At 32.5% G+C, this 26,141-nt stretch overlaps 1 protein-coding gene, 1 long non-coding RNA gene and 1 pseudogene across 2 annotated transcripts; 2 read left to right on the top strand and 1 right to left on the bottom strand.

Annotated features, from left to right (window-relative positions):
• Positions 1-3,638: 3,638 nt before the first annotated feature.
• On the bottom strand, positions 3,639-5,996 carry LOC120168932 (annotated as a pseudogene).
• A 513-nt stretch (positions 5,997-6,509) lies between these two features.
• Positions 6,510-7,462, top strand: LOC120168959. The gene is made up of 3 exons (XR_005520625.1): positions 6,510-6,569; positions 6,696-6,774; positions 7,452-7,462. It is a non-coding gene; the product is annotated as an uncharacterized LOC120168959 (long non-coding RNA).
• Positions 7,463-13,084: 5,622 nt separating this feature from the next.
• On the top strand, positions 13,085-15,975 carry LOC120168934 (F-box protein At3g07870-like). Its single transcript, XM_039177184.1, has 3 exons — positions 13,085-14,249; positions 15,372-15,433; positions 15,667-15,975. The coding sequence occupies exons 1-3, from the start codon at positions 13,085-13,087 to the stop codon at positions 15,973-15,975; spliced, it is 1,536 nt and encodes a 511-aa protein (XP_039033115.1).
• Positions 15,976-26,141: the final 10,166 nt, after the last annotated feature.

Consider the following 26,141-nt stretch of genomic DNA (forward strand, 5'->3'; position numbering starts at 1 on the left):
ATATACTTCTTGATGCTTGAGATCACTTTGCACTCCTTATTCCACTACTGGCTTTTTACCTACGCGTGAAAATCATCACACGCTAAGTATATACTTAGTGAAACAATTATAACAATAAACAGTGCAATACAATTCATGCATGAATTTAAATTCCAAATCAAATGCCATAAAATCATGCTAATATCATATTCAATATTTTACCATGATCAAAATATCATAACCAAATATAAAAATATTCTTTCCAAAATACTTGCCATTCATTCCAATAACTCGTAAGCTTTTTTGTATAACTTACCATTTTTTAACCAATAAACCTTAAACCATAGACAATAACCCAATATATAACCCTGAGGACCCTAGGTATTCGAGTAATATTTACACCGTAGTGCTGCACATAAGGTCGTTCCCACCGTATACACAGAACTGTATTACACATAAGGTCGTGCCCACCATGTACGCTTATTATCCTTACACACTATAGTGTAATATTAAACCTGAAGCTGTTATACTCTATGGCATGCCAACTATACCCTGTCCCTCAATGACTTACTTGGGCATATAGTCTATTTTATTTGAGCCAACCATGGAAAAGTATATTATCCAATTTAACATTGAACAGTTCAAACCCGAAAACATTCATGGTAAAATATCATATTTTTCATGATCAATGCATTTTAATTTCATACTCTGAAATATAAATGTCAATTTATAAAAATGATATAAAATCATGCCGGTATAAACAAGGTCGACTTATCGCAAGTCTTCCTAATGATGTATACAACATCCATGTATAATTGCATGCATGTATTGTACTCACCTTGACACTTTATATAGTCCACAATATGATCCTCACTAATTGTCCACAATATCTCTTTTATACTTGATTTGCTTCAATCACACTTAAATCAAAATCTGTATAAAATCACAAATTCATAACAATACTTATGTTAGTATTATACTAACATAAACACATCCCATAACAATTCCATAGTATACTTGGAACTCATTTTCTACCAAGTATTTAACACTTAATAATTCCTCTTAACATTTCCACTAACCTTTCCAATTACATAAAATGGTCCTTCACCATTTTATCACATACAATCATTTAAATTCCCAATCAACAATTTCCATCATAGTACGTCAATCATACAACACTTATACAACAACCCCTCAATTTTCCATAATTTACGAATTAATCTCCAACTCTTCAAAAATTACGAAATAGTCACCAAATATTTTTAAAGCTTGTAGAATACTTGAATATGAATCTACAACATATAAATCATCAAGATTTATCATCAATTTCATGAATCCTATCATGAACATAAACCCTTAGATTTGGGATCTTTGAAATTCAACATGATTAGAAAGCAATATTGGTACCAAATGATAGCGTTTTTCACTTAGATCACTTTCCTATCTCACAACATTACTCCAATTCCAAAGGAATTAGCTCAAAAATTGAAAATGAAATATTTTCTTACCTTGAAAGCTTTCTCACGTCCATGGAGAAGAGAAGAACACTTTGGCATGATATGTTTGATTGATATCATGCTTATCATCCTTTAAAAAGAATTATTTAAATCATTAACTTGGAAAATACCAAATTACCCTTAATAAAACTTTATAATCACCATTTAACCAAGATACATATCCTTATCATCTTCAAAATCAATTAAATATTAGCCTTGTCATCTTTTAATAGTCAAAGATGAACAAATTAGTTTTCCACTTACCATTTTGCCCTTGTAATTTCCAAAATTTACAATTTAGTCACTTTAATCAAACAGTTCAACTTAAACATGTAATTAAACATAAAATATTATTTCCCAGCATTTTAAAAATGTGAAAATAATATTTTTATTTCTTATTTTCGTGACCCATTTGTAATTTTTCTAAAATTACATTTTGGTCCCTAAACTTTTAAAAGTTTATACTTTGGTCACCAAACTTTACCAAATATATAAATTGATCACTAAATAAATCTGTTTATGGAATAACATTCTTTTTGAGAAAATTTTTACTTAATTCCTTAAACTTTTCCCAAATTTTCTACTTTGACCATCAAACTTTCAAAATTTACATTTTGGTCATTATCTAAATTTTTTTGGGTATTACATGATAGCCTTAGAAAAGTATTCTACTTTACCACTGCCTGAATTTTTTGAGACTTTAGCAAAATACTAATTCCAGCTTTTGGACTTCAATGGATTACATGGTGTTATTTTTTATCCAATGGAAGGAACTAATAATTCTTTTGATTTAAGTTTTTTGAATGGATCATGGACTAATAAAGTCTTTTGATTTATGGGAAGGAACTAGTTTTATTTGATCCCTCCATATAAGAGCTTAGAAATCTTTTTCACTACTAGAAAAACCCCTTTAATGACGTGCATTGCGCGTCATCTATGGGTGCATATGACACACAATTGCGCGTCATTGAAGCCACCGACATAAATATCAAATGACGCGCAATTGTGTGTCATAAATCTATGACGCGCATTTATGACACAAATTTATGACACTCATTTATGATGCGTATTGCACATCATTGAAGCCCCCGTCATAAATGAAGATGATACATTATGTGTCATAAATTTATGACACGCATTTATGACTTACATTGCGTGTCGTTAAAGCACACGTCATTAAAAAAGATGACACACATTCGTGTGTCGTGATTGTATGTCGTAAATTATGTATATATATTGTAGATTGACAAATAATCAAACTAAATCACATTTAATGCCTCATAATACTAAATATATATATCATATTATATATAAACAATCCATTTGCATACAATATATTAACATTAAGTTATCAAAAATATTGTAATCATATGTCGATACAAAATATCACGACATAATAAAGTTTGCCACATAAGATACCCATTCTTTGCGAATGTCATCAATGTCATCATCTGTGCATTCTTCCTTCCCATCGCCAACCTAAGTAAAAAATATGAAATAAGTATATAATTTATACTTATTTAAAGTGAAGTATATAACTATCAAAGAGTACTAAAATGACCAATTTTACATATGCATTCTTTGAAGCATATGTAAAAATAAATTTTACACATTTAATTAGTAAAACTTCCCATATAAATTATATGCATTATCACGGCATGAATTCACTGTTTTCACTCTTGCTAACAAGTACTTGCATTAATTTGTTTAGAATAGCACCTACTTCAAGTCCATATGATAGTTGTATGACTAATGTGTATGTATGATATGACAGATGTGTATCAGAAAAGTTTGCTTACATTCTTATTGACCAGCACTTCAAGTCCGTTCTCGACTATCTATTTTCATGAACTTACAAACATAATATCCACACTCGGTACCTCCCGACTGACGGGGACACTACAAACAATTTACAATAAACGATTAGTCAAAATGAAAGCTACAATTTAAACAAGGAATGATCGATCGAATTACTCACCAAAACATTGATCCAATTGAGGCTAACCCTTTTGTTAGATCCACTTTGAGCAGTGTATAATATCATTACCCTATAAAAATGATGAAATATATCAAAGAATATACTATAATGTTTCAATAATTTATGTTACTTACGCATCAATAATCTGCTTCAACTGCTTATGAAAATTGGTGGGCCCCAAGGAATCAAGATAATAACAACTTGTTACTTTCATATCTATCACCGCCAACACCCAATGTCTTCTATAAAAACCAAAAACCAAATTAAGTTACTAAAATATATTGATAATCAAATGAAAAAAAACTAATGAAAAAACAAACTCGGGATTATATGGCACTAGGACGATGTCATTGTCCTTTCTTAGAGACAATTGATCTGCAACACTTCAAAAATTTGAATGATAACATATTTAAAATCATATTTGAATAACCCTTTTTTTGTGCTAAAACCATATTTAAATAACAACAATCCAATATTTGAATAATAACATGAAGATATACACACACGATTCTCTCCGTCTTCTTTCCAGGAAAGACATGCTTCCAATATCAGACTCGGTTTTCTACATGTATAAAGAAAAGAAAATTTAAGTATAAAAAACTCTTTTTACTCACATTTTTCAATTCAATGTAAGGCCTCAATGCCTTCTCCATGCCTTTCTTTATAAAAACAATCCTCTCGGGATTTCTCCTAGTAGTAATCAAACAATAACGGCCCATTTGTTGCATTGAACCCAAAAACCAAGTACTACGACAGGAGCTTTCCTAGCAGCTTGGAGGAGACACTCTTTGGCATCTGTGTACTCTAATTGGATTGTCCTAATATTTCCCAAGTAAATGAGGTACCAACAAAACTGCAGAGGATAACCTTTCTAATATGAGCAAAAGCTAACTGTAAGTTTCTAAAGCTACAACCATAAAGGTAACCATGCCAAACCTCCAGGAAACCAATTAATAACCATAAAAATGCAGCTCAATTGGATGAAATGAAGTGAGCACTATTCTCAGCCCATGGGTTACTTTATTATTTATAGTTAAAAGACAAAAAGTTAACTAAGATTATGACTTGCCTGTTGGTTTGAATAATCTTCAAATTTGGGTGCCTTTGATCTCAGTTTCTTAGCTTGGTCATATAAATTGTAATGAAGGAAATTGCGAAGTAGCAGGTTAAGAAGCATTTCCTACATGATAAAAATAATTATATATAACACCCTAACACATCAGAGATATAATTGCTCAAATATTTGAAAATTTACCTGACCCAGCTCGTCATGGCGCAATGTTGCAATCCGGTGCAGGGCTAGAAGATTACTGTCAATTAAAGATATGCTAATTAGACCTAGAATATCACACAGTACTTTTGATCATGTATTCTAGAAACATACAAACTGAGATTTCCATAAAAGAAAACACGCATCAAAATATATACTAAAAACAACATACAATATAAGTCAAATTTGAATAAGATATAGCTTACCTTCTAATTTCAGCAAGGCTACCCGTGAGTTCATAGCAAAGAGAATAATAAAAGTACAACTTTGCAGCTAGGACATCGAGGGTCCTCCTATTCAGATTCTTCAGTCGAGCAATGCTTGCAGAGGAGCACGCCTTTGCCTGAAACAAGATAACATTATGTACAAAGAAATAGGAAACATCCTGATGAAGTCATTTGCTAATGTACCTCATCGTATTTTTGTTGCTCAATCAGAAATATCAGGACAAGCAAGTAGCAGTAGATTTCTAGCTCTGGCAGGGAATGCTTAGCAGGAAGTTGAACAACTGAGGTTACAATATCAACTTCCATCTCATGCTCATCTTCCTGAAACAGATTCAACAATTGGATTATTAAAAGAACAATCAACGCAAGACTAAATACGTTAAGATCATTTTACTATCTTAGTACACAAAAATATTTCTAAGGTGAACATGAAGGTAGACGAGAGGAACTTGACTAGCAACCATTTCCTACTAAACTGGTGAAGGTGACGAGCTAGTCAAGTCTCATTTTCTATTCTTCTAATTAACCAATACATCTAGTCTAGAATAAGAGGAAACTAAAAACAAAAAGAAGTTATTCCACATGATAGATGAATATTACAATGCCCCATCAAAGGTCTACCTTAGGAAGGTCTGAAGAAAGAAGAGTAAGGCCCTCAGATCCAGGGTGAAAGTGAGGAATGAGGACAACAGAGATGGCTTCAACTTCCTTCTTAAACCCATAGTAAGTCTTATATCCCGCAAAATACGGTGAGGTTCACGGTTATATGCACCGATCTCTATTAGAGACACAATTTCCTTCAAATCTAACATAAACCCAGAAGAATTTATTCAAATCGGAGAAATCCCACAAGCTCCCATTTCAGAAACATTAAAAAATAACAAATCAAATTCTACCACCAGGCGTAAAAAATATGCGTGCGAGAGGGGGAATTGGTGTTATAGATGCATAGATGGAGTGAGCTTACATTGCAAAGTGGATGGAGAAGAGGAAGTAACGGAATTGGAAGGAGCTGGTTGTTCTTTCATCTCCACATCTTGAGTCATTTTTTAGAACCTGAAACAATTTCAAATAGAAATGAAACGTAAAAAATGAGGGGGAAATGTGAAATTTCGATTATGGAGATGCTTCCAAGTCAAAGGCAAAAGGGGAAAAATAAGCGGGAAAGGATGAAAATAATGGGGGGAAATTAAAAGACGACTGTTACATATGACACACAATTAAAAGTGTACTTCGTGTTTTTGCAAAATTTTTCGATTATGACTATTAAATATGACACACGTTATTGTAAGTCATAAATCATTCAGATTTTAAGAACATGACAGTTTTTTATGACACACATTTTTTGCAAGTCATAAATTAGCGTGTGTCATCGTTCGTGTGTCATTAAAGGTATATTTTCTTGTAGTGTGTATTCACGCTTATCAGGAAACAATGCACATTACTGCTTGTATTGAGAGCTTGGTTTCATTGAATATAAGATCAGAGCATGAGGAACGTATAATACGACGGACTCATGAGTCCCATACTTGAATTGTGCTTAATTTATTAGAAATGTGGAAAGTTGTTTCCGATTTAGCATTGGATTCGTCTGCTCCCGATGAAGCTCAGAGCAAAAAGTACATTTCATTTCCTTTCTCCATCTCTACATGTTTGTTTCATAGGAAAATAAACTTGGAAATCGAAAGAGAATTAATTTGATTATCAATATAACTTCTTTTTACTTACATTGAATGTGTTCCCAGTGCTCATAAAATGGAACTTAAAAATAAGCCGAGGGAAGAGGAGCGTCGCCATAAGGAGGAGGAAAAGGCAGCCAAACAAGTGTACTACATTTTATTTTGTAGATCTTATCTTTATCCTATTCATTAAGCGAAATGTGAACTTCGATACGAAAACAAAGTAGATATTTGAATGCTAGAAATTAATGAAAAATATTTTCCTTTTGAATATACAAATATGGTTTTATTTTTTATAATTAATCAATTATTTAATTTCAAGCTACTTCTAGCTATTGCTTTCTAACACAATATTTAGCAAAATCACTATAAGTATAATGTTTTAACAAATTGTAAAAATATAACAAGTATTTCAATAAAAAAGCAAATGTGTTCTTCCCTAAAGTTATATTTTTGATTTTCACTTCTTTTTTTCTTTTATCCATATTTTATGAAATAAAAGGAAAAGGGTTCAAAATACAAGCATTGTTATGATGGTAAGAGGAAGTTAAATGCATCTAATGCAATGTGTATGTTCTGATATATTAATGCTTTTAAATACAGTGTTCTATACACAAAGAAAAACATCCGTGGTTGTAGATTGTACTGATCACTAAATTGGTAGAAGAAAAATGGAATCCATAATAATCATGGTGTTTTAATTAATTTTAAATATTGGAAGTGCATAACCAGTATTATCTTTCTCATTGCGTTATATGTGACTGCACAAATCCTACGATTTGATTATGATATCTTTGATGACTAAATTATATTTTTCTTCAGGCAGCAGCCAAGGCAAGATCACAAAGTCAGAAATCTGCAGTCGTTGATCATGAAGATATGGATCCCATGGTATAGTTTAATGTTTGCTATAGTGATGCTTTTCACAAATCACAATACAAAATTCATAAATATTTAAGTTAGCTCTAAAATGTTAAACATAATCTTTTCTTATTAGCAATTCAATGAGAATAGGCTAAAATTTCTTGCAGCTCAAAAGGGAGAAGGAAAAAAATCCATATCCTCATAAATTCTTCACATCAATGTCTATGGTTGAATATATAGATGAATATTGAAGCTCAGACAATGGAAAATATATTGAGGATGTTGTAGTGTCTTTGGTTGGTATTTAACGAGGCCCTCCTACTCCCATCATATACTATCCAATATATCATGGTTGTGTTCATTTATTTATTTTGAAATGACTTTATTGTATTTATTTTATGCTAGGGTAAATTATGAGCAAAAGAGCATCCAACTCGAAGATTTTCTTCTATGACTTGCATGGTGGCGGTGCCAAAGTGCAAGTTATGGCTGATACGAGGTAAATGACCATTTTCATAATAAAATGTGTTTTCTTATTTATGTCCTCCAAATTTCTCGTGTTATGTGAATGCTTATGGGACATTCAAGGTAATGCCAGTTTATGGGACATTCAAAGTCAGGCTTGGATGAACCTGAATTCGCTAAATTCCATTCCACTATGAAGCGTGGTGATGAAGCAAACAGGTGAAGATTTTCAAATGTCAAGATCGAAAATCAGGTGATGATGAAGTATTGGCTTTGGATGAAACATTTTGTACTGCACTTGAGTATGGATTGCCACTAATAGGTGGTTGGGGATTGGGTATCACTCAGCTAGCTATGTTATTAATGCATTCACAACATATCAAGGTTCTCTCTAATATGTTTGTGAATCTTCATATAAATCACTCATAACCCGTTGCATGCTACGTTTCAACAGGAGGTTTTTCTCTTCCCAACAATGAAACCTCAGGATGAACCATCGACTAAAGGTAATTAATTCAATTTTTGCACTATTTATCTCCTCATATGTTTCCGAATTCCATTTCAAATATAGAATAACATACAATATTGTACCCGTAATAAACGTGCAATGTCTTCATGTTATGTTATATTAAATTTATAGCATAATACTGGATTGTTTGGTTGTGTTATCAGCTCCAGCAACTTAGTGAGTTCGACTGGTTGAAATTCGACACTCTGAAACCATATACAAGGGACTAAAATAAAATGTATAATAAATAAAAGGTTCGAAATAGAAAGATTAAAGCTTCATTTAGTAACTAAAATGGAAGATTGTAAATGTGGAGACCCTTTCTGCGTGAATAGACAATGCTCTAAACGCATGGTCTCTACCTTTAATGACGGCGCCGTTTGATTTCTTAAATGTAACCCAAACTTATGCCCTAAATTGCTAAGAAACCCTTTGTATCTCTTATATCTTTTCCTAAAAGCAGAAATCCCATGCTCTCTCCATCTCATCTTCTCATCCATCGAGAATAAGCCGTTAGTGGAAAACTTCCCTAAAATGACCCCTTTTAAAACCCAAATCTCACCGAGCCTTTCTTTGAACCAAAAAGTTAAAGATTCGAAGCCTAAAACAAATTTTCAAAGACCCACAACATAAAAAAACACCCCCTTTTTGAGACTCCTAAACTACCCACACAAGCCTCAATATCCTAAAAGTGAGGTTTTACCCATGGGAAGAACGAAGAAGCAACGGCAGGTCTCCCTCAAAGGTATCATTTTATGGGTTTCCTTTTCTTTTTTTTGGGTTTTGTATTAGCTTCGAAAATGGTGTTTCTCCTTTCGATTTTTCTTCCTTGTTCGAAGATTATGATTGGGTTGCATTTCTTTTTTCATTTTTTATTGCTCCCCAAAATTCATCCCCTCTTCAAATCTTCTTGCATGTTATATATGGAGAAAAGACCTCTTTTTCCACATTTTGGGGCTCTTTGACCTGACGAGGGGGATATCGACGGGGACAACACTTGGGTTCAGCGATTGTAATGGTATCAAAGGACGAGGTAAAAAATTTTTACCCTGAGGCGTTCATATTTTATTCTGCAGTGACCGGCGAGGGATGTGGCACAGTGACGATGAAGATGGTGGGGTTGCATGGGTAAACGGCGAGGGCACATCCAGGGCCATTGGACCAGATTTGATCCAACGGTAAAGAAGCTTACGATGGCTGAAAGCAATTAGGGTTAGTAATAAAACTCTAGTTTTGTTTTCAATGTAGGTTGTTGGATCAACCGTAGATCCAACGGTTGAGGCGTCTGTTGGAATATGAGGAAACCCTAATTTAATGGGTCTTCATGCGTGGGCCTGACTGATGGGTTTATTATGTTTGGGTTTAGATTTGTAAATAGGTTTTTAGTTTTGTAATATTTGGTTCTTGTAAATGGACTTTATTTTGATCAAATGGATTAAAAATGTGTGATTAATCACAGCTGCTTCCAAACTGCATAACATGTGATAATTAAATCTTATATTTTATTAGATTACATGTGATGTTTGGGTTTTAAGGGCTGGAAGTTATTGTTGCCTAACTTCCGAACTAAAAACCATGTGCCACCACTACAAACAGACTGAATATACTGAAACACAGTCGTATCCCACATAAAACAGACTGAAACAGAAACACGTTTGATCTAACATTTTCAATATAACAGACTGAAATAGAAACAAAAACAGAAACAAGTTTGATGCTACATTTGCAATATAAAAAGGAACTAACCATTGTAAATATTATACACATAGTGAATGTTGATTGTGAGAGTATTGATTGTAACAATGTTGTTGAATTATAAGTTGGTGGTTGTTTTGCTGATTTTTTTTCTTTCTTCTAGTTACAGCTCAACCCCCCATATTTTTTTATAAACTCAGTCCCCAATGGCCTCATTCTGTGTCTAATTCCGGTGGCATGACATGTGGTATTCCCATCCCGTCTGTGTTAACCATCTATGGTATATGGCCTCAATATGCCAACGACATTCCAATTCCTCCTTACAACGCATCCACTAATCCCTGTTACTCCAAGGCACCCATTACTGACTCAATAGTTCTTCAGGTAAGCATCTCATCAACTTTTCAAGTTACTTTTTTATTTGTATTTAAATTTATATGTATGATCTAACTTATATTTCTCTAATTTAGAAAACATTAACTCTAATTCAAAGCAACTTAATATCATTATTGCCAGACTTGAAGAACCCTACTAATCGAGTACTGGCTTTTGGAAGCATGAATGGTTAAATCATGGAACATGTTCTGATTACCCTAATAACCCTCTCAATCACTTCAAATCCGCCTTAGCGCTTAGACAGGGCTTAACAAATCCAGGTGAGTGTGTTTCCTTTATACTTGCTTTTATATCTTCTGTTATAGAGTTTATGTATAAGATGGTCGAAAAGTTGGAATGATGCAATATTTATGGGTTTCATTATTATTATTATTATTATATACAACAATTTTTAAGATTAAATAGTTGATAATTCATCTTCCTAACACAATTTCTAACTTGATTCAGCTACGGGACTTACACCAGGAAACATTTATATGGTTCAAGATGTTATAAAAATAATTCAGGGCCTTACAAAAGCTGCACCTAAAATTGCTTGTAACAGAAATAAAACTGGAGGACTACAACTATGGGAGATTCGTTTGTGTTACGTTCGACCGACTTCGTCTTCCCAAATGATTACGAAGATTCAAAATTACCCACATAAACTGCCATTTAAAAATGGTAAAACTAGAGGCACCTGCAAATTGTTGAAAGATTTTGTAGTTTTTCATATATAAAAACTTTGAATAAAGGTTGCAGTAAACCTTCAAAGTTATGATATTTGTAATAAATAAGAAAATTAACTTTAAAAATATAAAAGTATTTAAATTATAAAAATAATAAATAATAAAATAATATATTGATTTAAATCAAGCCCATTCCTTGATATTTTATTTAATTTTCTTCGTGTATCTTCATCGGCATGCACTAATGAAAAAAAACATTAACCTCAAAGAATAAGAAGTAAAATAAAAAATAATGTGATTAAACTACTTGTTTATAATGACATATGCTTTCTTATGTTAATTTAATCTTGATCAACCTGAAATTAGGAGACTTACTTTATAAAGTATTTTCTAAAAATAATCAAGGCTTTTATAATAAATTTATTGTATCAAATTAGAAGGTAATTAAATAAATCTTTGAATAAAATATTGTTTTGATTAAATAACATATTTAATTTAGACTCTATAAAATGAAAGAAATTTATTACTTTAATAATTATATACAAAAATAACCTAAATTGGGACTCTCGATTATAAAGATAAAAATAAAGATCATGAAAAAAACCTCAATGTTAGAAATTGAGAATGAGAAGAGATTGTAAAGTTAATACTTATGTTATTTACATTAAACATCCCTAAATTATGTATCATATTTTGAATTGGTCCCCAAATTTTAATTATTCTAATTTACTTCTCAAAGTACTAATATCGTTTCAATTAAGTCCTTCCATCATCATATTCATCAACTTGAACATTAACAGAACATATATGAAGATTCATATATATATATATGTGTGTGTGTGTGTATGTATGTATGTATGTATGTATATGAAGATCCATTTATACAATATAAAACATTTTTAGTTATATACAGATTTAGGACTATTATATGAGTATAGATAGTTGAACGAGATTAATTCTTTATTTTTTCATTGAATATCTTCTCATTTTCTATTGTTAATATTAGTCTTCTATTTCCAGTCATCTAGCAGTACTAAATCTATGTAAAACTAACAAGTATTACACTATGTAATTGGACCTATATATATATATATATATATATATATATATATATATATATATATATATATATATATATACAAGCACTTTAACCTCTAACATTTCATTTAGGAAAAAAGAGTTCCTAAGTGGAAGAAAATCATTAGTCAACAAACAATCAACGTATGAAGATGCAATATCAAGCTTACATGGCATCACATGCTGACATGGCAACTGAAGAGGATGACTGGTGATAAAAACTGACGTTGGCTGCCGACGACGATGAGTGGCGAGTAAAGACATTCACTTTTACTTAATTTCAGGGTCAATTAATATTTTGTCTAGAGTTTAAGTGTTAGATTACTATTTTAGATTGGATCAAGTGGAGGTTAGTATTCTAATCTAAAAACTATGACAGATTTGTGACAAGAAAAAAATTAACAATCATACGAGCGACATAAGATCAAATATAAATAATATATTTTTCAAATCAGGATCAGAACTACCAAAAACCGACCAATTCAACCCATGACCATCTTATTCTTACTAAGAAAAGTAATCTCTTATTGTATATAGTCAATATTGAGCAAACCCTTTCTATGATAAGATAATGGATTTTAAAAGGGCTCGACCAGGCCCATCAAAGTAGTCTAACCAATGATCAGTTTCCATTGTAGTTTTCTTGTTACAGAAAAATGTTTGATGTTACCTGTTATAAGTTTTGTATGTCTTCATTTTTCTTTCATATTAGTTCTCATCGTCTTTCCCAAAACAAAATCATCTATTGAAAAACACAAAGGAAATAGAGAAGATAAAGAGGGATGATGCCAGAGTTGATCAAAACTAGAATCGAATTACCAGAGATGTTGGTGTTGGAGATTCTCTTAAAGCTTCATGTTAAATCCTTGACTCGTTTCAGGTGCGTTTGTAAGCCATGGTATTCATCTTTTGAAACCCATCATTTCATTACCAAACATTATCAGAACAACCTCAAAAACAGTAACCTTAATCTCCTTTTCAAACGTTGTCATGGTGACACTCGTGATGACATTCATTATTTCTCTCAACTTTCAACTGATAAAGACCAAAACTTTAGAGTAAAACAAACTATTCACTTACCCGTTTTCGAGAATCTTGTGCATGCACCTTCAATTTATGGCCCTTGTAAAGGAATATTGTGTTTAGGAGATCTAGGTGGTATTGGAAATAATGTTGCCCTTTGGAACCCTTCTAACAGAGAGTTTAAAATCCTACCTCAATCCAAAGTTCAACGCCCTCCTGGACTATTGGAGTTCACTAGTATTAATTGCCTTGGTTTTGGGTATGCTTCTCAAACCGATGACTTCAAAGTTGTAAGATTTGTTACTTATTACTTTGAAGAGAATCTAGATGAAGGGTTGTTGGCAGATTGGACAACACAAGTTGAGTTATATTCGCTTAAAAATGATTCATGGAAGGAAATACCATTTCCTGGGGTTCATGCTTTTGCTTCTACTTTGTTTAATAATTATGTCAATGGGTTTATTTATTGCCATGCAGTTGCAGTTGTTCACCATATTCTTTCGTTTGATATGGTTAATGAAAAGTTTTTAACTTCACAACTGCCTGAATTTGGTGGGACATTAGAACAATATTATCTGGAACTTTTGGACTTCAATGGATTGCTTGGTGCTATTTTTTACCCAAGGGAAGGAACTGACAAGTCTTTTGATTTATGGGTTATGAATGGGTCATGGACTAAACAATTAAGTGTTGAATCTATTCTTGGAGTTGAGAGGCCTTTGGGGTTTTGGAAAAATGGCGAGTTATTTCTCGAGAGCTCTAATCAAGAACTAGTTTTATTTGATCCCTCCATACAAGAGCTTAGAAATCTTGGTATTCACGCTTATAAGGAAACAATGCACATTACTGCTTATGTTGAGAGCTTGGATCCATTGAATGGAAGATCAGAGAATGAGGAATGTATAATACGACGGCCAGCCGAAGGTGAATCAAATTGATGTTGAATACTAAGACGGATGAGGAGCTACAATAAAAGAGGTAATATTTAATGGGATTTGGTCTCAAATATTGTTATTATTGTTTGAATTGTATATACATGCCATAGATATTGGCTTTTTTAGGTTTCTATTTACTTTTGTTTGTCTTAGTGGATGCACGAAATTATGTCCTACAGATTTTATTAGTTAATAACTCTGATCTGCAATTCTATTGACCTGCATATCATGATTACAGATGCATATATATGCCACACACGAATTGCTTTTCGTACTTGAATTTGCTTTTGAGAGCTCAACGTCCCTAATAGTTGAATGTAATTTGAAGTTAAACATAGGAACTATTCTTATGATTATCTTTACTTTAGATCTAATGAAACAGTGTCAATGTTTGGTATTGTTTTGTGTGAAGTCATTATTAAGGGTATTTGTAAGGGAAAATGGGTTAACTCTAGTTTATTGAAAGCGTTTCTTTGTGGAATATTTCTGGAAATTATTTTCATTTTTCTGCATATATATGATAATTCACACGAGCTTCTGCGTGTGCTTATAAAGAGTTAGCTTGGTTTTGTAATTTTATTTTTCCAGAACTTTTTGTGTGTGATGATTTTCATTCTTAACCTCAGTTATTTGTTTTAGAAGTAAATGGATTGTAGTCGTGTAGAGGCCTTGTTTTAGGTTGTTCATGCTTGGATGTGAGTGTCAAATATAAGTATTTTGATAGTTTTTTCATGTCATTAGAGGGTCCTTAGAGGATCACAACACAGGATATAGGATACCTACAAAATCGAATAGCCCTTACAGGATACCTGTTGAGATTTTGTACCGATTGGTACTCATTGGTTTGATAGTTTTGCTGAAACGATATACGCCTTGCATCATACATCACATGACTTCAGAATAAAAGAAGGATTGGCATGTTACCTAGATCTGTATTTCTCTAAAAAATATTCATATCTCATATTTATGTTACTTAGAATCTCATTTTAGGTTCGTTACTTTATACTTCATGATGAATCTTTAATGTGAAGACATAATACAAAGTTGAAAACTATTATCTCGAAGCAAAATATATGGATTGAAAGAGAACTTGTAGAACCTCTTGCATTAGATTCTACTAGATTTGGCTTCCTTGGTTTTCGGTATGATTCTCAGACTGGTGACTTCAAAGTTGTAAGATTAGTTACTATTTACTTTTGAGAGAATCTAGTTGAAGGGTTGATGGAAAATTGGAACAACCAAGTCGAGTTATATTCTTTAAAAGTGATTCAAGTTGAGTTATAGGGAGGCAGTTGGGGATTCTGATGAGGGATGACCTTATTCTTTTGGTTGATATGGTCAATGAAAAGTTTTCAACTTAACCATTGCCTGAATTTGGTAATACTTTAGCACAATATTATTTGCAGGTTTTGGACTGCAATGGATTGCTTGCTGCTATTTTTTATCCAAGGGAAGGAACTGATAAGTCTTTTGATTTATGGGTTATGAATGAATCATCGACTAAACAATTCAGTGTTGAATATGTTCCTGTATTTTATAGGCCTTTGGGGTTTCGGAAAAACAGTGAATTGTTTCTTGAGAGCTCTGATCATGAATTGTTGTTGTTTGACCCCTCTACACGAGAATTTAAAAATCTCGATATACATGGTTATCGGGAAACAACGCAGATTTTTGCTTATATTGAGAGCTTGGTTCCTATAAACGGAAGACAATAGCACGAGGAACATATTATATATCGACCAATTGGAGGTGCATAAAATTGATATTGAACACTATAATGGATGGGAAACTACAACAAAAGAGGAAATATTTAATGGGATTTGGTCTCTTGATATTCACTTTATCTCAACTATATTGTCTTGTGATGTTCTCAAATAATGTTTTCCTGTTTAGGTTTTTGTTTTCTTTTTGTTCTTTTACTGGCGCAAAATTATTCCCTACATATTTGCTTAGTTGTTAACTTTTATTTGCAGTTATATTGACTTGCATATTATGATTTGCAGGTGCGTATATATGCTAGACTCAGATGCTTTTCTTACTTGACTGTGCTTCATAGAAGTCAATCTCCCAAATAGTTGAATGTTATTTGAAGTTGAATCTAGGAACTATGATTGTTGGAATTGTTATGATCATGTGGTATTGTCCGTACTTTAGATCCAATGAAATAACGTTAATGGTTTGGTTTTGTTTCCTTTGTGGAATATTTCTGGAAATTGTTCTCTTTTTCTGCATATATATAATAATTTAAATGAGCTTATGTGTGTGCATAAAGGGAGTTTACTTGGTTTTGCATGTTTGCTTTTTCGATTTAAGAGCCGAAATTCCAGACCTTTTTGTGTGAGATGATTTTCATTCGTAAATGGATTGCATTCTTGTTGATGTCTTATTTTAGGTTATTCGTGCTCGTATGTGAGTGTCAAACATGTCAGATATGGGTATTCTGATAGTTTTTAATGTAGTTGAAGGGTCCTCAGAGGATCGTATACTCGTACGTATATCCGAAGGGATAAGTACGTTTATAAGTAGCCTATACAAATTGGTGCTCATCGTTACATTGGTTTAATGGTTTTTTTGAAATGAGATACTATGGGTAAAGGCCTTGTATCATTCATCACATGACTATAAAAAAAAAAAATAAACAAATGGTTTCGCATCTGTATATCCCAATAAATATTCATATCTAATATTTATGTCTATTTGGTTTGGCACATATATAATCTATTTTTTGTTATTTAAAATTTATTACCAATAAAAATATGTTTACAGTGATGATTGAATTAATGTAGCATCAAAAAATTTGTACTTGTCCATCGAAACAACTAATATATTAATTTTTCTTCCAACTGAATAGTTTACAAATCCATCGAGTATCATACAATATTTGAAAGAGGTTTATAATTCAGGAGCTCCATTATAAAGAGAAAAAGATAATTAAACCCAACTACTATATCAGGGGGATTTCGTCCTGCTAGAATGATGACTTCCCCTTAATTTAAAAAATTAAATTTTTAAATGGTCATCTCAATGGCTATGCAGAGGAACTTGTCATATTGGAATGTCGGGTTCACCTTAATTTTTTAAAAAATAAAATATAAAAAAAAATTATAAAGAAAATAAACTTAATGGCTATTTTTTTATTTTTCTTTTTATTTATCCTTTGACTCATTTGATAATATGATGGTGCCTCCATATATATTTTTTCTTTACGTTTAGGCACCAATTTTTCTGTTCTTTTTATAGCTCTTTGAATAAGTCAATTGTTGCGTCAAAGTGATAAGGTTTTATAGTTGTTTAAAATTTCTTTCAACAACTTCTTGAGGTCTTAGACAATTTATTTCAAATTTCTTTTACAACTTCTTTTGATGATTAGAGAGTTTGATAGTCTGAAATCACCAAATTCTCAATTGGAGTCAGATTTTTCTTTCCGATCAAAACTTGAAAATAATTGACGTAATATCCATCTCCTGATAATCAGATGATGAATAAACAAACTAGTTGAAACTAAAATCACCTAATAAAAATAACTTATTGTTAAGATCAAACGGATAACTGTCATGATTCCATTTTTTTAATCTCAAAGTTTTCTCTCACAAAATTTCCTCTTCTATTCTAACAAATTCAACCCCACTGACGGGAAGTAATCTTCAGTTTATGTGTTTTATCCTACTAGTGGTTATAGTCAAGCATCTCTAGGGCAATTATTTCTCATAATTTCGGGGTTAATATGTTGTTTGGTGGTACTTCTATGGTGAGTATTATGCCCTCAATAGTCGGGTTAGGTCTCTTGTTGGAGAATTAGTGTTGTGACGGTTGTATTATCTATGGAGATTAATTTGTAGTGTTGTCTTGTTCTTTGTAGGAGTGCTCTTTTCCTCCATTTAGGTTTAGGGAGGTTTTTAATGAGGCTTCTAACTAAGGCTTTAATTCAAAGCGCCTAGGAGTGAGGTGATCAAAAGATTCAAGGAAATTGAGGATGCTGAAAGAATGTAATTATAGTGGTTAGTTTTGATTCCTTGTATGTGTGTTTTTTTCTAAATATTTGATATGATTTTTTCACTTTTATCATGGAATGTAAGAGGGATGGGTAAAAATAAAAAAGTAAGGGTTATAACTCGTGAAATTTCAGTGTAAAGCACGATTTGTGTTTTTGCAAGTAGGGGTGAGCGTTCTATCGAGTCGAGTCAAAATATTTCGAGTTATTCGAGTTGAAGAGTCTTCTTTTATAAGTCGGAATTGACTTGAAATTTGTTTCGAGTCGAGTCTAGTATAGTCAACTTTTCATGTTTTTATTTAAATTTAATTGTAAATATTTACAATATCATGCCATTACTTTATTCCAATTTATTTTTTATTTTTTAACTATATATAATACATATATATTTTTTCATATTTTTTTGTTTTTTTTTCATATGTAATTTACATATACCAAACAAAGTCGATGGAGTCGGCTCAAACTTCGACTCAAACTTGAAAATTAATTTATTAATTACTAAAAATTTTGAGTTATTCGAATTGTATTTTACTACTCGATTTAAACTTAAATTTTTTTTTAGTCGAGTTTATGAAACCACAACTCGAAATCAATTCGAGTCAATTTTTTTTTAAGTTGAGCCTAGTTGAAAAAGTGATTTTTTAGTCTGATCGACTTCACTTCAATAAACGAAATTGTCAGTCGTTAATCCTTGGACATGAAGACGTTTGATGGGAAGATTTTTTGGAGAGTTAGTCTACACACTATCTATTGGGGCTTCGGGTGGCTAATCTCATTATGGGAAACAAACTTTGTTTTTTTTTTTTGCTAAATTTTGCTGAACAGGACGGTGGTCGTAGTGGATTTATTTCCTCAGGTTAATTTAGAAGTTGAAGTGGTTATTGTATATGCGCCGAACGATCCATGGGAGAGGGTGTTCTTCGTTTTGAACGTTATTGAGTTAATTGCTGAGGTTAATGGCCACGTTATCGACGGAGGGAATTTCAACACAGTTAAATTAGATTAAACAATAATCGGGGTAAGCTTCCATAATAATGTAATGAGAAGCTTTGGGGAGTTTATTTTGAACAACAATCTAGTTAATCTACCACTAATTTGAACCAATTCACATTGTTTAGAGGAAGAGATGATGCTAATGCAAGAAGATTGGATAGAATTCTTGTATCCACAGAAGTTTTAAATAAGTTTCCCCAAATATTCAGGACCACGTTGCCTAGAAGCCTGTCTGATCACAAACCAGTGGTGTTGAAGGAAGAAATTATGAAAAAAGTACATACACCTTTCAAGTGGTTCACTCATTGGGCGGATGAAATTGGTTTCATTTAAAGGGTAAAAAATATGTGAGCTTAATCAAGGAAAAGGAGTATGGAATATCCTATATGAGGTTCAGACAGTTTCAAAAAAATAAGTCGATTGTTTTGTCAAAGTGATAGTAGAGGAAATAGAGAAGACAAATAGGGGAAGAATAAGATGCAAGGGCTGATAAAAAATTGAACCAAATTAACAGAGATGTTGGTGTTGGAGATTATCTTAAAGCTTTCTGTTAAATCCTTGACACGTTTCAGGTGTGTTTGTAAGCCCTGGTCTTCATCTTTTGAAACCCCTCTTTTCATTACCAAACATCATAAGAACAACCTCAAAAACAACAACCTTAATCTCCTCAAACGTTGTCAAGGTGACATCCATGATAACATCCATTATTTCTCTCAACTTTCAAATGAGAAAGGCCAAAACTTTAGAGTAAAACACAATATTCGCTTACCCTTTATCGAGAATTTTAAATATGCACCTAAAATTGATGGTCCTTGTAATGGAATATTGTGTTTAGCAGAGCCATATATTGGACATAATGTTGCCCTTTGGAACCCATCTACCAAAGAGTTTAAAATTATTCCCTAATCCACAGTTTATCGCCCTCCTGGACTATATTACACTAGTTTTTATTACATTGGTTTTGGGTATTATTCTCAAACTGATGACTTCAAAGTTGTAATATTCATTACTAATTGTTTTACATGGGAAAATGAAGAATTCAGGAGCATTTATAGTCATTCGATCAATCAAGTTGATTTATATTCGCTTAAAACTAATTCATGAAGGAAATTTCATTTCCTAGGGTTCATGCTTATGGTTTTACTTTGTTTAATAATTATGTCAATGGGTTTTATCATTGGCAGGCATAGGGGATTTTGGGAGTAAACTTATTCTTTCATTTGATATGGTTAGTGAAAAGTTTTCAACTTTACCATTGGCTAAATTTGGTTGGACTTTAGCACAATACTATTTGCAACTTTTGGACTTCAATGAATTGCTTGGTGCTATTTTTTTTACCCAAGGGAAGAAACTGACAAGTATTTTGATTTATATTATGAAAGGGTCATGGACTAAACAATTTAGTGTTGAATTTGTTCTTAGAGTTGAGAAGCCTTTGAGGTTTTGGAAAAATGGCAAATTGTTTCTTGAGAGCTCTAATCATGAACTGATGTTATTTGATCCCTCCATACTAGAGCTTAGAATTCTTGGTATTTAGGCTTATAAGGAAACATTGCACATTATTTCTTATGTTGAGAGCTTGGTTCCATCGAATGGAAGATTAGAGCATGAGGAACGTTTAATACGATGACCTCTACAGTACGGAGGCACGCCAAATCTATATTGAAGACAAAGATGGATAGGGAACTATAAAGAAAAAAGGAAATATCTAATGGGATTAGTCTCTTGATATGCACTTTACCTCAACTATATTGTCTTGTCATGTTCTCAAATAATGTTGAATTGTTTAGGTTTTCGTTTTCTTTTTGTTGTTTCAGTGGATGCGCAAAATTACTCCCTACAGATTTGCTTAGCTCTTAACTCCTATCTACAGTTCTATTATCCTACATATTATGATTTACATGTGCGTATATGCTAGTGTTGGAGTGCTTTTCCTACTTTACTTTGCATCATAGAAGTCAATGTCCCCAATAGTTGAATGTCATTTGAAGTTGAATATAGGAACTATAATTGTTGGTATTGTTATGATCATGTGTTATTGTCTGTAATTCAGATCCAGTTAAATATCATCAATGATTTGGTTTTGTTTCCTTTGTGTAATTTTTTTGGAAATAGTTCTCTTTTTTCTGCAGATATATAATAATGCACACGAGCTTCTGTGTGCGCATATAGAGAATTTACATGGTTTTGCATGTTTGCTTTTTCAAAATGATTATTATAACCTTAAAATCCAATGATCTTAACCATGCCACATATCAAATTTATCATCTAAGGGCTGAAATTAATCCATGAAGTTAGTAGTTTACAACTTTGCCCTTGTAAAGTTCCAAAATTACAACCTTGTCCATTTTTAATCTAATGGCTAAGATTTAACATGGAAATCAACTTAAATCCAATGGTCCACATTAAATCATATCATTTTAAAGCATGGAAAATACATTTTTTCCTTTCTTTATCATCTAGCAAAATTTCCTGAATTTTCGATTAGATCTGATTATCCCATTTTTTCTTGAACTTTCGCACTTTATAGCTTTTAGCACAAACTCCGTACGAAAAATATAAAAATCATGAAAACATAATTTTTTGGGGGTAAACTATTCACTTACGGGACCATGCTATACCACTTTTTAAAACCATACTTTAGTCTCTAAACTTTCTAAAGTTTAAACTTCAGCCAACAAACTTTCAATTTATTAATTTTGGTCACTAACCAATTTTTTGGGGTATTACTGATAACTCCATAAAAAGACTCAATTTCTAGTCTTTTCACTTAAGTTATTGCTCGTTTAAACAAAGTATGGACAATATTTTAGTTGTGTTTAGTTGCATTTGGGTTATATTTGTTTGTTGTTGATAAGTTTTGCTTCGGTAAAATTTATTTGGTTTGACTGATGCTGCTGAGGAGAAAGAGTTTGTGTGGATTGTGTATGTGCAGGAAATTTACTAAGAAAGAACATTTCAGTCGTGACAACGTAATTTGTAAGGGCCAATGGAATAGAGAAGTTAAAGAACGTGAGGAGAAGATTTACTTCGCCAAGGAAAGGTTTATCTAGAAAAGTCTGAAGCGGATATGATGAAATCGCCTATGTCACATGCCAGTTGTATGACTTCCTTCATGTGCAAGTAAGCCCTCAAGATTCTAACAATCGCCAGCCGCCTTTCTTTTTTTTAGCCTAGACAAGACATAACGGGTATCTAGGGAATCTTCACTTATGCAAAACCCTAGGAGATTTCCCTCAATAAATATCCAACCATAGTTGTCAAAGAAAAAAAGAGGCAAGGAAGTTAGAAGAGCATTACTAAAAGTGTGAGCAAGCAACTACAGTGCTTCCCCACTGACTACCCACCAACCTTTCTTGGTGTCCTGCATAGCCAGATTGTAGCAGAGCGGTGGTCAAGTCTCGAGACAGCTGATCGCCAAGGCAGGTACGGTGCTGATCAAAATTGTCACAACAAAACCCTCAGTTTTGGGAGTCGTTCTTCATTTGCTCTTAATTTTTACGTATTGGGGTTGTATTAAAACAATGATACTTGGATGACTTTTTGATAGCACCATGAATTGTATTACTCGGTGTTAATCTTTGTTTTGCCTAAACAATTATTTTATGCTTTATGAATGATGAATTATGATTCTACTCATGGTTGTTTTGTTCATTGTTTTAATATTTTACCTTGACACTGTAAGAGCTTCGAGAGATTGCCTAGGGTCTTGGTGAAACATGTCTTAAAAATGTAAGAGCATCGAGAGATTATCTTTTGTCTAGATATTGATTCTTATATTCCAGAGAATTAAGATAGATCTATGTGAACAATGGAATGGATCCGGGATGGTGATGTTCTAACTTGTCTACCTTAGAGATAAGAAGCGGGTTTCAATTGATTAAAAGGGATAGACGCTAAAATAGGATAGACAACGACTATAGTTTATTCTGAGAGGTATTGCTACAATAATTGTCTGACAAACCAAGGGTTGTAGTTAACGCTGAGGAGTATTGCCATAGCATCCGTTTAAGAATACTTAGTAATCCTGCCAGGCAATTTAAGCAAGCCATAACAATTCATTATGGACTTAGAATAATTGTTTATCAATACAAAAGATTAGCATGAGTACTCTGTCATAAGTCTGAAATATTAGGTTATTTTGAATATATTTGCATCATCGCTTGTCTTTGTTTTGTTTATTTCTATAGTTTGCATATTTATTTTGTCTCGACCAAACATTTCTGTAATCATACTTTACAATATTTTCTTATTATATTAATAATAGTTTTCTAGTTTGACAAGATAATAGGAATTAGCTCGTGATAACTTGTTCTAGCATATACTTGCCCTATATTACTTGATTCGATTGTGTATACTTGCACATAATTGCTTATCTTGGCATATACATTTACAAGCGATAAAGGTTTTGGCGTTGTTGCTGGGGATTGACAACTGACGAAATTTTTATTTTTCGCCATAAAAAGCTTTTTTTGTCACCTTATATTTACTCAGTCTGACGTATTTTATTTTCTTTTGTAGGTTTTATTATTGCATGACCCTGAGATCTGCAGATAAACCATTGGAACCTAAAATTGACAAGTCATTAAGACAGAGGCGACGTAACCAACAAACCATAGAGTATATAAACCAACTAAAATTACAAGGCAACAACATGGTAGATCCTGATGCAACAATTAATCTTCAAGTTGCAAGACCATGAGCAATACGAGACCATTTGAATCCAATTCTTGATGATCTCATCCATGCATCAGATTTTCTTACTTGTTAACTCTGATCTGCAGTTCTGTTGACCTGCATATCATGATTGTAGGTACATATATATATGCCACACACGGAGTTCTTTTCATACTTGAATTTGCTTCTGAGAGCTCAATGTCCCTAATAGTTGAATGTAATTTGAAGTTGAACATATGAACTATTGTTATTATTATATGTACGTTAGATCCAATGAAACAATTTCAATGGTTTGGTCTTGTTTTGTGTGAAGCCATTGTTAAGGGTATTTGCAGGGGTAAATGGGTTAACAGTAGTTTCTTGAAAGCGTTTCTTTGTGGAATATTTCTGGAAATTGTTGTTTTTTTTCTGCATATATATGATAATTCATATTAGCTTCTGTGTGTGCTTATAAAGAGTTAGCTTGGTTTTGCAAGTTTGTTTTTCCAGACCTTTTTGTATGTGATGATTTTCATTCTTGACCTTAGTTATTTGTTTTATAGGTGAATGGATTGCAATCTTGAAGAGATCTTGTTTTAGGTTGTTTGTGCTTGGATTTGAGTGTCAAATATGAATATTTTGATAGTTTTTTCATGTCGTTAGAGGGTCCTTAGAGGATCATATTCTCGTACCTATATCCCAAAATGTACGAACATAGGATACGAGATACCTGCTGAATCAAATTGCTCTTACAGAATACCTGTTGAGATTTTGGACAGATTGGTGCTCATTGGTTTGATAGTTTTGCTAAAAGAGATACGCCTTGTATCATACATCATATGACTGTAAAATAAAAGAAGGTTTGGCATGTTACCTAGATTTTTATTTCTCTAAAAATATTCATATCCAATATTTATGTTACTTATAATCTCATTGCATGTGTGTTTATTTATATTTCTTGAAGAATATTTAATGGGAAAACATAAAACAAAGTGGAAAACTATTATCTCAAAGCAAAATATATGGATTGAAAGAGCAGTTGTAGAACCTCCTGTAGTAGATTCTACTAGATTTGGCTTCCTTTGTTTTGGGTATGATTCTCAAACTGGTGACTTCAAAGTTGTAAGATTTGTTACTAATTACTTTGAAGAGAATCTATTTGAAGGGTTTATGGTAGATTGGAACAACCAAGTTGAGTTATATTCCCTTAAAAGTGATTCAAGTTGAGTTATAGGGAGGCAGTTGGGGATTCTGATGAGTGATGACCTTATTCTTTCGATTGGTTTGGTCAATGAAAAGTTTTCAACTTTAGTACTGCCTGAATTTCGTGAGACTTTAGCACAATACTATTTGCAACTTTTGGACTTCAATGGATTGCTTGGTGTTATTTTTATCCAATTGAAGGAACTAATAAGTCTTTTGATTTATGGGTTATGAATAGATCATGGACTAAACAATTCGGTGTTGAATATGTTCTAGGAGTTCATAGGCCTTTGGGGTTTTGGAAAAATGGTGAATTATTTCTTGAGAACTCTGATCATGAATTGGTGTTGTTTGACCCGTCCACATGAGAGCTTAAAAATCTCGTTATACATGGTTATCGGGAAACAATGCAGATTATTGCTTATGTTGAGAACTTGGTTCCGATAAATGGAAGACAAGAGCATGAGGAACATATTACATGTCAGCCAGCCGGAGATGCATCAAATTGATATTGAGCATTACGATGGATAGGGAGCTACAACAAAACATAAAGATTTAATAGGATTTGGTCTCTTTATATGCACTTATTCTCAACTATAATAATGTTCACCTGTTTAGGTTTCTGTTTGTTTTTTTTTTTTTTTTTTTTTCAGTGGATGCACAAAATTACTCCCTACATATTTGCTTAGTTGTTAACTCTTATCTCCAGTTTTATTGATTTGCATATTATGATTTGCAGGTGCGTATATATGCTAGACTCAGAGTGCTTTTTCTACTTTCCTTTTCTTCATAAAAGTCAATGTCCCCAATTATTGAATGTCATTTGAAATTGAATCTAGGAACTATTATTTTTGGAATTGTTATGATCATGTGTCATTATCATACTTTAGATCCAATGAAATAGCATCAATGATTTGGTTTTGTTTCCTTTGTGGAATATTTATGGAAATTGTTCTCTTTTTTCTGTATATATAATAATTCACATGAGATTCTATGTGTGCATATAGAGAGTTTACTTGGTTTTGCATATTTGCTTTT

The sequence above is a fragment of the Hibiscus syriacus genome, unplaced genomic scaffold, assembly GCF_006381635.1.
Source record: "Hibiscus syriacus cultivar Baekdansim isolate YM2019G1 unplaced genomic scaffold, ASM638163v2 tig00111741_pilon, whole genome shotgun sequence".
In the NCBI taxonomy this organism is placed as follows: Eukaryota; Viridiplantae; Streptophyta; class Magnoliopsida; order Malvales; family Malvaceae; genus Hibiscus; species Hibiscus syriacus.

Bases quoted from the DNA above. Each gene is read 5' to 3' on its own strand.
- LOC120168934 (XM_039177184.1), top strand. From the start codon at position 13,085: ATGATGCCAGAGTTGATCAAAACTAGAATCGAATTACCAGAGATGTTG. The intron at 14,250-15,371 runs GTGAATCAAATT...CTCTTGCATTAG, and splicing joins AATACGACGGCCAGCCGAAG to ATTCTACTAGATTTGGCTTC. The intron at 15,434-15,666 runs GTAAGATTAGTT...TATTATTTGCAG, and splicing joins AGACTGGTGACTTCAAAGTT to GTTTTGGACTGCAATGGATT.